This window comes from Cervus canadensis, chromosome 15 (assembly GCF_019320065.1).
Source record: "Cervus canadensis isolate Bull #8, Minnesota chromosome 15, ASM1932006v1, whole genome shotgun sequence".
Taxonomy (NCBI): domain Eukaryota; kingdom Metazoa; phylum Chordata; class Mammalia; order Artiodactyla; family Cervidae; genus Cervus; species Cervus canadensis.
In genome coordinates, this window is record NC_057400.1 from 24,990,714 (window position 1) to 25,003,894 (window position 13,181).

The 13,181-nt window shown below is 39.1% G+C and overlaps 2 protein-coding genes across 11 annotated transcripts in view; one reads left to right on the forward strand and one right to left on the reverse strand.

The window, feature by feature from the left end:
* GTDC1 (glycosyltransferase like domain containing 1) overlaps positions 1 to 13,181 on the reverse strand; it is a 453,404-nt gene that overhangs the window by 336,440 nt on the left and 103,783 nt on the right. For 8 of the 10 annotated variants that reach the window (XR_006273214.1, XR_006273212.1, XR_006273215.1 and 5 more), the window contains one exon: positions 5,036 to 5,239. Coding sequence is in view for 6 of the 10 variants with exons in the window: in XM_043488224.1 (XP_043344159.1) it covers positions 5,036 to 5,214 (179 nt within the window). In the remaining 4 variants the exon portion in view is untranslated. Of the gene's footprint in view, positions 1 to 5,035; positions 5,240 to 10,400; positions 10,467 to 13,181 lie in introns of all 10 variants that reach the window. The other 2 variants (XM_043488223.1, XM_043488222.1) reach the window with 1 other exon arrangement.
* LOC122453900 (zinc finger CCCH domain-containing protein 14-like) lies at positions 1,047 to 3,065 on the forward strand. The gene is given in 2 exon segments (XM_043488218.1): positions 1,047 to 2,356; positions 2,359 to 3,065. Coding segments are annotated over 2 exon segments (1,710 nt in total). The 5' UTR covers positions 1,047 to 1,086; the 3' UTR covers positions 2,799 to 3,065.

Sequence of the window (13,181 nt, forward strand, 5' to 3'; positions counted from 1 at the left end):
GTAAGCACCACAGAGTGAACAAAATATGATTTTAAGTTAAGAGTGATTCTTTCAGTTTAGTAAAGATGCTGCAGAAGGAAAAAAGAATGAAATATCTTCGATGCCTACTCTAGGTATATTTTAAGAAAGTAGAAATGCTTGATCCTGGGACAAATGACTCATACATTTCAGAACATGAAATTGAGGCCCATCCTCAGAAACATTTTTCTGCATTCTGTGAAGTTTCCAGAAGGCAAAGCTTTAATATAACCTAATAATTACCAAACTACTCTTGAGAAAAATAAACTGTGGAGCTTTTATAATCTGTAATAAAAATTAAACAGGTCTAAATGTGAATCATGATGTATTCCTTTTGTCATCAAGATAAAGCAGAATCGAACTGATTAATTAGGCCGGCCAATTTATTCTTGTACTAATAAAATATTACCCAGATAACAAGCTTATAAAAACAATGACTACATGTACAGATGTTAAAAAAAAATAATCTGTGTACCTACATTCCAGGTCTTTCTCATCAGATACATTCCTGCTAGTTAAGAGTAGTTTTTGCCTAGTATGCAATATATTGGTGCTTACTCATTTTATCTTTATGAATTTTGGTGATTTCATTTGACAAATGTACAAATAGAGTAAACAAACAGAAATCAAGATTTCATATCTTTAAAAGTCTCTAGAGAGATCAGATTTAACTGGTATAACAAAATGTCATTCTTGCACTTCAATCTAGGGTTGAGTGAGCATATTTTTTTAACTTAGTATAAGTTTGCAAGCTGCTGCTATTTTTCTAAAAGTGTTCAAAAAGGTTATTTGGTAAAGAGTAGGTAAGTTGGGGGGCGGATCACGCAGGGCGCGCGGCCGGGAGCGGCGGTGGCGGTCTGGCTGCGGGCGGGGAAGCCGGGGCCGGGCCCCTGGTCCGCGGGACGCCGCGCAGTGCCCGCCGCTTCCCCCCGCGGAGCCATGGAGATCGGCACGGAGATCAGCCGTAAGATCCGGAGTGCCATTAAGGGGAAATTGCAAGAATTAGGAGCTTATGTCGTCTTTATATACTTTTCCTTTTAAATAGATGAAGAACTTCCTGATTACATTATGGTGATGGTGGCCAACAAGAAAAGTCAGGACCAAATGACAGAGGACCTGTCCCTGTTTCTAGGGAACAACACAGTTCGATTCACCGTATGGCTTCACGGTGTATTAGATAAACTTCGTTCTGTAACAACTGACCCCTCTAGTCTGAAGTCTTCTGACACCAACCTCTTTGATGGTAACGTACCTTCAAACAAGAGCAGTTTCAGTCGAGGAGATGAGAGAAGGCACGAAGCGGCAGTGCCGCCTCTTGCAGTTTCTAGCACTAGACCTGAAAAAAGAGAATCTAGAGTTCCTACAGGTTCACAGGAGCAGAAAGCCACTAATGTCAGACAGACTTACGATGATGGAGCTGCAACCCGACTAATGTCCACAGTGAAACCTTTGAGGGAGCTAGCACCCTCTGAAGATGTGATTGATATTAAGCCAGAACCAGATGATCTCATTGATGAAGACCTCAATTTTGTGCAGGAGAATCCCTTATCTCAGAAAAAAACTACAGTGACACTTACGTACGGTTCTTCTCGTCCTTCTATTGAAATTTATCGACCACCTGCGAGTCGAAACGCAGACAGTGGTACTCATTTAAACAGGTTGCAGTTTCAACAGCAGCAAAACAGTGTTCATGCTGCCAAACAGCTTGATGTTCAGAGCAGCCGGGTGTATGAGACAGGACGTCTGTGTGAACCAGAAGTGCTTCACAGCTTAGAAGAGACTTACAGTCCCTTCTTCAGAAGCAACTCAGAAAAGATGAGTATTGAGGAAGAAAACTTTCGGAAGAGAAAGTTGCCTGTGGTAAGTTCAGTTGTTAAAGTAAAGAAGTTCAGTCACGATGGAGAAGAGGAGGAGGCAGACGATGACTGTGGGTCCCGGACTGGAAGCCTCTCCAGCAGTGTGTCAGTGCCGGCGAAGCCCGAACGGAGACCTTCACTTCCACCTTCTAAACAAGCTAACAAGAATCTAATTTTGAAGGCTATTTCTGAAGCTCAAGAATCTGTAACAAAAACAACTAACTATTCTACAGTCTCACAGAAACAGACACTTCCAGTTGCTCCCAGAACTCGAACTTCTCAGGAAGAATTGCTAGCAGAAATGGTCCAGGGACAAGGCAGAGTCCCCAGGATAAGTTCTCCCATTAAAGAAGAGGAAGCAAAAGGAGATAATATAGACAAAAGTCAAGGAACTCAACAGAGGCAGTTGTTATCCCGATTACAAATTGACCCCGTAATGGCAGAAACTCTGCAGATCAGTCAAGCTGAGATGAGCGAGCTGAGCGTGCGCAGAAGCCAGAGAAGCTGCTGGAGCGCTGCAGGTACTGGCCCGCCTGCAAGAACGGGGACGCGTGCGCTTACCATCACCCCGTGTCGCCGTGCAAAGCCTTTCCTAATTGTAAATTTGCTGAGAAGTGTCTGTTTGTTCATCCAAATTGTAAATATGATGCAAAATGTACTAAACCAGACTGTCCCTTCACTCACATGAGCCGAAGAACCCCAGGACTGCCTCCAAAACCAGTCACAGCACCAGCACCGCCTTCCAGTAGTCAGCTGTGCCGCTACTTCCCAGCTTGTAAGAAAATGGAGTGTCCCTTCTATCATCCGAAACACTGTAGGTTTAACACGCAGTGTACGCGACCTGACTGTACGTTCTATCACCCCGCCATTACTGTGCCACCGCGACATGCCTTGAAATGGATTCGACCTCAGACCAGTGAATGACACCCAGTCCTACCTGACGGAAGACTGGCGTTTGAAAGTTTCCATCTACTGATGAAAGACATTCTGCAGAATTTGTCAAATCTTTGAAACTTGGAATATATTGCTTTCATAATATGAAGTTTATTGCCTATCTGAAGTGTCTAATTTTTCAAGTTTGTAAGTTTATTAAGTGATTTTAACATTGGGTCTTTGTTGTTTTGTTTTGACTATGGAAAGACAGTTTAAGGAAAAGCTGAAATCTATTAAAACATTTGAGGCATGTTTGTACAAAAACAAAAACAAAAAAAAAAGAATAGGTAAGTTAACCCTAGTCAAATATAACTGTAAGTTAGACTAGTGAGGTATATCTTTAAGTGAAGTCTGATTAGGTTAATAAGTACCATTAACTTCAGCTTAAATGGCTGAGCTTGAAAGACCACAGACACCACTGATAGGACCTAGAGCTTATGGCTATCAGAAAGTAAAACTCCACATTATCATATTCCAAAAACCTACCTCCCAAATAAGACTGCTTCAAAAACCAATACGATGTTCATCCTCAAATGCTTCAGACTTCAGAGTGGGGAAGCCATGCCCACAGAAGTGTTTGTCTGCATGCTACCCACACACACATATTTGTGATACAATAATTCCATTCAGAAATACTGCGTAATCAAAATGAAATCTAACAGCAGATAGAAAAATGGTTCATTTCAATGTTCAAATCACTGTACAAATGTATCATATCATTTGGTACGTATGAATGTATTATATCAAATGGTAATGTTAAATGAAAATGTGCCATAAAACCAACAGGATCACTTGACCTTAAGTAATATAATGCAAATGGTACTGTGAAAACACAATTAAATGAGATGTGAAAGCAACTATCAACAGTCAGATCTTAACACAGCAATAGGCTTGTCATTGCCCTTAAGATTTTTTATCGATACATGCATTGAAATTTCTAATACTACTAGTGAATCTACAATACTCACTTGGTGACATCAGAATATAAAACATTAAATTATGTAAGGAAAAATACACTTTAGATTAGAAAAATACAAAATTCTCAACATGCCCCCAAACAGCTTTTACCTTTAAATTCCAAGCAACATGACTTGAATGTTCACTGCTGTTTCATCTGACAATCTGAATTTTCAGAGGTGATGCATGGTTTTCATACACCAAATGGGCTATTTTCTAAATCCCCCAAATTACTAGTAAGAACAGCAACCTACATTTAAATCTCAAGCTGCTCTCTCCCTTGTCACTGCTCCACCCTTCAAGCAGCAGCAGATGGACATGGCTGCTGAAGCCAAGGTGGGCACTGCAGCTTGCAATGTGCCCTCACTCTAACAACCTGTCTCGAACTCCATTCATTATCAGTCTGGCACTCCTCACTCCTGCCGACATCAATGTAGCCCTACACAGAAGGGCCCAGAGTGGTAAGAACATCGGATATGTAAACCACAGTAGGATAATCATCCACTACTTAACCATCAGGAGACACATGGCAGTAGGGATGTCCCAGGGGGATTTCATTCTACTTGTTTCCTTGAAATGGAATCAGTAGCTCCCATTCAGCTTTTCCGTGTGTCTCACAAGACTTTCTAATAGGTCCCCCTAGTTCCCACTGCCTAACGATGCAAAATTCAAAACTGAGATCTGTGTCCCCAATTCCATTCATCCTTCCAGAGTAAGCAAAGCTGACCAACTCTATAAAGCGACCTCCAACTTGTCACAGTCGAAATCAACTTCTCCCCTTTTCATACTCTCATGGCACTTGCATATCCATCTCTAACTGAATAGTCTTTAAAAGCCTATAAGAGTCATATTCATCTTGGTCATATCCATCTTTCCAACCTTAGCTCCTAGTACAGAGCAGACACCCTAAAACAGCATACTCACTCAAAGAGGCATGAGAGGTCATGGAAGTAAAAAAAAAAAAAAAAAGTATGCACAAGATCAACTCTCATCTCAGGCCAAAAAATGTCATCATACACCCACACGTGCATGTGGTAAAAGGACAAGACAAATGAGAAGAGGCATGTAGGGTCTAAACGAGGCCACATTCCTACCAGCCAGGTGTCCTCAGAATGTCAATGCTGCTCTGCTGTCTCTACAGGAATAGCTACTGTAGTCATACTGACCAATTACACGGTTGGAGGAAATCTCACAGAGGCCAACAGAGTCGCAGGCTCCTTAGAACAGGTGCGTTTGAAACAGGCTGGAGACGCAGCCTGGGCTTTCATTACCTGTAACGCTCACTGGTGGGAATGTTCTGAGAGAAGTACAAAGCTGATGTCCTTGCTTTCCAGTGCCATTTCTTTGCAGGCAGGGTATGAAGGACAGAGTCTTCTAACTCTTCTTGAAGCAGATCCACCAGCTGTTTATGGGACCCACCATAGAATGCCTCAATGATGAGAATACTCATTGGCCCTTTCAAACCTTCACAGATCCTAGATATTAAGAAAAAAAAAGAAATTCAAATATACATATATATATAACTGTTTTAAAATAAATATGTTCAAATATTATATCCAGAAAGTAAATAAAATCATTTACAGACACATTTTTAAATAGGTTTATTCTTTTTTAATTTGTTTTATGGTATCTTCCCTTTTTTTCATATTTATTTATTTATTTTTGGCTGCATCAAATCTTAGTTGTGACATGTGGGATCTTTCATTGAGGTATATAGGCTTCTCCCTCGTTGTGTCACATGGGCTCAGGTGGCCTGCAGCATGTGGCGTCTTAGTTCCCCAAACCAGGATCAAACCCACACCACCTGCACCAGAAGCTGGACTCCCCAAGCACTGAGCAACCAGGGAAGTCCTTGTTCCAATTTTTTTTTTAATATGTAACATGAGATTTGTATTTGGTAATCAATATTTTTACACCATTCACCTTCATAAGAGGAAAGAAAGATGCTTTATTTTTCTAATTTCTGTTTTCTTCATGTCCTAAGATTACTTCCAAATGACTGTTTCTTCTCCTATCCCAGGAAATTTAAAGTCCCCTCCTACTGCGATGTCTCATTTCCTGGATGGAAAGGCTGTGACCCTGACTCAGTAACTTCAGCACTACCTTGGACCACAGTTCTATCTGGACTTGGATAGTCACTGAACTCATGTCCTAACTAAGAATGCCACTACAGGAGTCCTTCATTTGTATGGCCCCTTCCAGTTCAGCAATTCTGTGATTCTGGAATGCTCATGTTAATCCATCTATCAATTCATCAGTTACCAGTGCCTCCAATGAATCCATATTTAAAAGAACACACATTCATACTCAAATATCAACTCTCTAGTGTTAAAAATCTTTAGGATACAATTTCTTGAGACACGTGACAGTTCCTCACTATTGTCAATATCCCACCCCCAAAGGAAGACGGAAAAAATAGGGTAAAGCTACATGCTTGTGAACAGCAAAATTTCTACAATCTTTCTTTAAACAACAAAAGCATTAAGAGCGATAAGTAACACTGCTACTAAAGATGTGGTAAAATTTTCATCACAAAGAAGTGGCTGTCAAGCAACTTTTTACTTTAATAATACGACTTTTGCTAATGTGCTCAGTGAAATAAAAATATATGTATGAATATAAAAACTTTTATATGTATTTCAAATTATATGCTATTTCCTATAAGAAGTAAACAAGAAATATCACTCAGTATATAACAACTACATTGTTTAAAAAATATTCCACGTATGAATTCTCTTTTATGACTTAAGTAAACACCATTCATTAAGCACCATTATTGCTTTCCGTAATAATGCTGCTGCACAAAATTATTAGTCCCAAAAACTCAATGATGATACTAAGAAAACTGTGCTTTACCTTGCTCAGTCAAGGAAATGTCTGCTTAAATTGAATTTCAAAGCAGAAAGTCTCAAATGGTTCTCAAAGAAATAACTGCAGTGAAAATCCTATTCCTTGATATCTAAATCATCCAACGAGCATTTTGGGCAGTGATATACAAACATATTTCACTTATATGCAAAATAGGAAGCAGTGTTCCTCATGCGGGAAAGGCATGAATCCTTGGGTCAGGATGATACAGGTTCGAAGGTCAGCTTTGCCACATCCTAGCTGTATGACCTTGAACAAGTTACCTAACATGCAGGACTTAGTCTCACCTTCTCTAAAATGGGGATAATAGCATTAACCTCAGAGATGTGTTGTGAGGATAAAATTGAAGCACAGTAGCTGACACAGTAATTAGGTACTTCCCAACTCGCTCCCCCACTGCCAGGTATTAGGCTACACCAGCTAGCGTGTGTGTGTGTGTGTATGTTAGTCACTCAGTCATGTCCAATTCTTTGTGACTTCATGAACTACAGCCTGCCAGGCTCCCCTGTCCAAGGGATTCTCCAGGCCAAGAATACTGGAGTGGGTTCCAATCCCTTCTTCAGGGGACTTTCCTGACTCAGGGATCTAACTCGGGGTCTCTTGCATCCAGGCAGAGTCTTTACTGTCTGAGCCACCAGGACCTAAGGAGTAAAGATAGAATCCTCCAGCATTTTAAAATCAGTTCTTTTCAATCACAGCTCCCTATTCACCAAAGAAATGTGAATAGGCAATTGAAAGGCAGTGGGTGTTAGATTCAATGGATTAGATTTGATAGAGTACATGAAGAACTATGGACAGAGGTTTGTGACATTGTACAGGAGACAAAGATCAAGACCATTTCCAAGAAAAAGAAATGCAAAAAGGCAAAATGGTTGTCTGAGGAGGCCTTACAAATAGCTGACAAAAGAAGAGAAACAAAAGGCAAAGGAGAAAAGGAAAGATACACATTTGAATGAAGAGTTCCAAAGAATACCAAGGAGAGATAAGAAAGCCTTCCTCAGTGATCAATGTAAAGAAAAAGAAGAAAACAATAAAATGGGAAAGACTAGAGATCTCTTCAAGAAAATTAGAGATACCAAGGGGACATTTCATGCAAAGATGGGCACAATTAAGGATAGAAATGTTATGGACCTAACTAACGCAGAAGATATTAAGAGGAGGTGGCAAGAATACACAGAAGAACTATACAAAAAAGATCTTCATGACCCAGATAACCATGATGTGTGATCACTCACCAAGGGCCAGACATCCTGGAGTCCAAAGTCAAGTGCGCCTTAGGAAGCATCACTACAAACAAAGCTACTGGAGGTGATGGAATTTCAGCTGGGCTATTTCAAATCCTAAAAGATGATGCTGTGAAAGTGCTGTACTCAATATGCCAGCAAATTTGGAAAACTCAGCAGTGGCCACAAGACTGGAAAAGGTCAGTTTTCATTCCAATCCCAAAGAAAGGCAATGCCAAAAAATGTTCAAACTACCACACAATTGCACTCATCTCACACACTGGCAAAGTAATGCTCAAAATTCTCTAAGCAAGGTTTCAACAATACATGAACTAAGAAATTCCAGATGTTCAAGCTGGATTTAGAAAAGGCAGAGGAACCAGAGATCAAATTGCCAACATCCGTTGGATCACAGAAAAAGCAAGAGAGTTCCAAAAAACATCTACTTCTGCTTTATTGACTACACCAAAGCCTTTACTTTGCAGATCACAACAAACTGTGGAAAATTCTTAAAGAGATGGGAATATCAGACCACCTTGCCTGCCTCCTGAGAAATCTGTATGCAGGTCAAGAAGCAACAGTTAGAACCAGACATGGAACAAAGGACAGGTTCCAAATTGGGAAAGGAGTATGTCAAGGCTGGATATTGTCACCCTGCTTATTTAACTTATATGCAGAGTACATTATGTGAAATGCTGGGCTGGATGACTCACAAGCTGGAATCAAGATTGCCAGAAGAAATATCAATAACCTCAGAGATGCAGATGACACCACCATTATGGCAGAAAGCGAAGAGGAACTAAAGAGCCTCTTGATGAAAGTGAAAGAGGAGAGTGAAAAAGCTGGCTCAAAACTCAGCATTCAAAGAATAAAGATCATGGCATCTGGTCCCATCTCATGGCAAATAGATGGGGAAACAATGGAAACAGTGGCAGACTTTATTTTTGGGGGCTCCAAAATCACTGTAGATGGTGACTCCAGCCATGAAGTTAAAAGATGCTTGCTCCTTGGAAGGAAAGCTATGACCAATCTAGACAGCACATTAAAAAGCAGACACATTACTTTGTGCCAACAAAGGTCCGTCTAGTCAAAGCTATGGTTTTTCCAGTAACCATGTATGGATGTGAGAGTTGGACCATAAAGAAAGCTGAGCACCGAAGAACTGATGCTTTTGAACTGTGGTGTTGGAGAAGACTCTTGAGAGTCTCTTGGACTGCAAGGAAATCCAACCAGTCCATCCTAAAGGAAATCAGTCCTGAATATTCATTGGAAAGACTGATGCTGAAGCTCAAACTCCAATACTTTGGCTACCTGATGTGAAGAACTGACTCCTTGCAAAAGACCCTGATGCTGGGGAAGACTGAAGGCAGAAGGAGTAGGGGACACCAGAGGATGAGCTGGTTGGACGGTATCACTGACTCAATGAGTTTGAGCAAGCTCCGGGAGTTGGTGAGGACAGGGAAGCCTGGTGTGCTGCAGTCCATGGGGTCGCAAAGAGTCGGACATGACTGAGCGGCTGAACTTAACTGAACTGGGTGTTAACCATTCCTCTTCAGCAGCTTGTATTTCAAATATGAATTGGAGAGTACTGCATATTGTCTGAGGAAAAAGTAAGCTCAGAGACTGAGCTATGCAGCTTAATTATTTCAGGTTGTCTGGAGACTTCATCTGTATGATGCTGTATACAGTACATTAATAAACAGCCTCCAAAGTTTAACAAAATGGTAGCCATTTGCCCTTCAAATGGTTGAAACTTCTAGAAAGCAAAAGAGAAACCAATGAAAAGCAATTTTTAAAATCATATCAAGATTTTCAAGAAAAAATACAAGCAGTTTAACATTAATTTGCTCACTGTATCACATGACACATATCTACTATCTTGCTTTATTTCCTCTGACCTAGTCACACTAAGGTGTATATGCTGTGTATATGCTTAAAAGATCTGTAAGAGCTTCTTATAATAATGACCCGAGATACTTCCCCAAGTGATAGAGGGTGATATAAACCACTCTAGCGAATATTCCACTCATATAATCTCAAAGCAACATTAATATTTGGGGGGAAAAAAAAGCATTCTGATTCTTCATTACTCTGCCCTTTTCCATGATTAATCTAGAGCACATGTCATGCCCTGCAGTTACAGATGTTTCTTACAGGTCTGAATCATGAGTTATCTGCAAACCATCAGCCACTGTGGAGGCAGTGCGTGTAGGTGCCGCTGCAGATTCAAGACACTCAGTAAGCAGAACTGAACACCAAGCATGTGGGAGGTTGAAAAATAGAAAAGGGGAAAAAAGATTATAGTTATAGTAGATTTCCACCCCTTTAATAGCTCAGTCAGAAGAGTGAAATGTACAGGTTTGAACTAGCGTTTACTGAAACATTCTTCTAGTGGCCAAAGGGTGTGCCTGCATTTGGGGTATTTTTCGAGGGAAAGTAACTATGTCCTACCATCTCTGAAAACTATACTTAGTGGCTTTGATTCATGGAAATTTGTTCTGCTTGTTTTGTGGAGACAGACATATCCTGGCAGTTCCCCACTTACTTCTACTGCAATGTTTGCGGCAAGAAGAAAATATGTTCTTCCCTTATAGTCTTCTTTAAGCACAACCTGGCAGAAAGATGATTCCCATTAGGTGCAAGCAAAAGAGGGGAAGCTGATTTTTAAACATAAGATTCAAACCAAATGTCATTATAGCACATTAAAGAACAGCTCAAATACTTTCACTGTGCTTGTTTTGTTTTAGAAACACTGCTGGAAACATATGAGCAGTAGTTTAAAAAAAAAAAAACAACACTGCGTAAAAAAAGAACCTTTGCTGTTATGCTGGAATTTACTAAAAGACAAAGGGAGTACACCATTTGCCCATTTTAGCAATAAGCTCAGAAAACTACAAATGGTCACCCTGACACTAGAGGTGCTCATGAAGGAAGGAATACAGACAATTTTGCACCTAGAGCGATGGCTACTGGAGAGTGAGTGAGCGGAGCAGAAGTAACAGGGCCTCAACACTGAAAGTCCTTGCTCCACAGGATGACAGCGTTCCCTCCATGGCAGGAGGCTGTGGCCAGATATTTGCCAAATGATGCTGGTGAGCCTACAGGTAGCCAAATGTCTTACTGAGGTGCCTGGATTTACGAATCCATTAAAGTAATAGTACAGGTACTACCACAGATGATAAGCCCTGAAACAATTAAACAGAGTAAGTATATAAAAATTATGAGTGTGGTATTTTCAAAGGAAGAAACCAACAAACAAAAAACTTCCTACACTGGAGAATAAACACCAAACAGAAAGCCCATGTCCTTTCTACATGACACTAGAATGAGATATTTTATGAGTAAATAGACAATCTGTTCATACTCTCTAAAAGAGTATGAAAAATGTCTCAGATAAGTTCTTAACAACTTATAAGTTTTCCTGCTTAAATAAGTAAGCTTCAGTTCTAAAAAAAAAAAAACCTCATCTTCAGCATATTTTATCCCCCAGTGACACCAGATGAATGAGAATCTGCTACACTATTAAAGCTTTACAAAAATTTAATTCATTATCAATACTATGATTTAATGATACATGGTTAAATGCTAAACATTAAATTAGCAATATAAAATGAGTCAAAGTGATAGCTTGGACATAGGAATTTTAAACCACTTCAAGTTTTATTTAAGATCATCAGAGGTCAAAATGATCTGAGAATTACCTACTTTTCAAAAAATTTACATTCACAAGTAAGAATGTGAGGGAATACAAAATGAAAAATTATGATAGTATTTTATATAAATATTTTGACCAAAATGAAAAGGTGCCATTAGAGTCATCTCAATTAAAAATAATAATGCATTGATAAAATCACCAAGAACAAAAGTAGCCTGAAACCAATGCTGTGAATATTTTAAAATCTGTATTAAAAACTTTTGTCATAGTACTTGCATTTATTTTAAACTTGACCCAATTTCTTTATTCACTAAGCCATGATCACTTTCAAGGTAAACTACATTTCTGTCTACCTCCTCCAGCAGTGACAACTGCTGTGGTAGTTGAGTTTTTTTGTTGTTGTTGCTTTTAACAGTAATAGCTAAAGGAAATTTGCAATATGCCACTGACATAGAAAAAGATGTACTATGTATAAATATCTCATGTGGATTTTTAAAAACTAAACCTAAGTTACATTAGAATCCCATAACTAGCCCTCATATATGATGTCAGTGCAGTTACCTTTAATATTCAAATAATTTTCCAACCAAATACCAAGTAACAATTTTAAATTAGAGGACCTGTTGTATTAAAATATTCCACAGACACCTTAGCACCATTAGTTGTGGGAAGGTATGGTTTCGGTGATGAGGGTTTTAACGGTTTTAATCCCACACACATGAGAAATTGACTCCACAGGCTAATCCACATATGGCTTAATACCTTAAACTTCAATCAACTGCTGGAAATATATTTTCTATTTGCCTATACACAGTATTTGGAAAGTTGAGTTTGGCAGAGCAAATATAGAGAGCTTAAATACAAAATGGAGTACATTGAGGAAAGTAGAATTTGAGTCGGATTTCCCAGTAGGTTATCAGAGATTTACCTGGTATTTTCTAACTGACCCTTTCCCTTCTTCCCTTCTGAACCTCCACCCACCAAGTCCAACACACCCAGGTTCTATTTAAAAAGCAACCAGTAACCCAGCATAGTAAAACAGGGTAGCGCTAAGAAAAAAGTTCATGTTACCTTCCAGCCCACTCACTTATTTTAATGATTCATCAGGGAAACCCCAGTTGTTAAAATATACCTGAAATCTCATTAAATAGTAAAAAAAATAAAAAGCATGAAAAGATTTCTGCTTTGAAACATGTCATCAATGATTCCCCTAACAGAACCTACTGAGGGAAATATGCAGTAAAAATATATTTTACTATTGAATAAAGAAGTTTCCTCAAAGTATTATAAAACATTCTATGATCACATGCAGGGAAAAAAGAGACAAGGATAAACAGATCCTATGAAAAAGTTATTTTTTAAAATTTCATAAAAGTCATTCATAGCAAATACATCCTAACCTCTAAAGCCTCAATGTAATCTCTGCAGACTGATAAATAATCAGACATCAAATGCAGTGCAAAAAACTCGCAATCCTAAAATTATAGGCACTGATAATATTATACATAAATAAAGAAAAGTCTGACAAACAGTAAGGCATGAAATCAGATCCTGAGCATTAGTTTGAATTGAAAATAATGTACAACAGAAACTGATCATTATTTCATTATTTGATCATGGGGCATACGGCCTAACGTTTATAATAACTTGTACACAACTGTGTATTTAAAT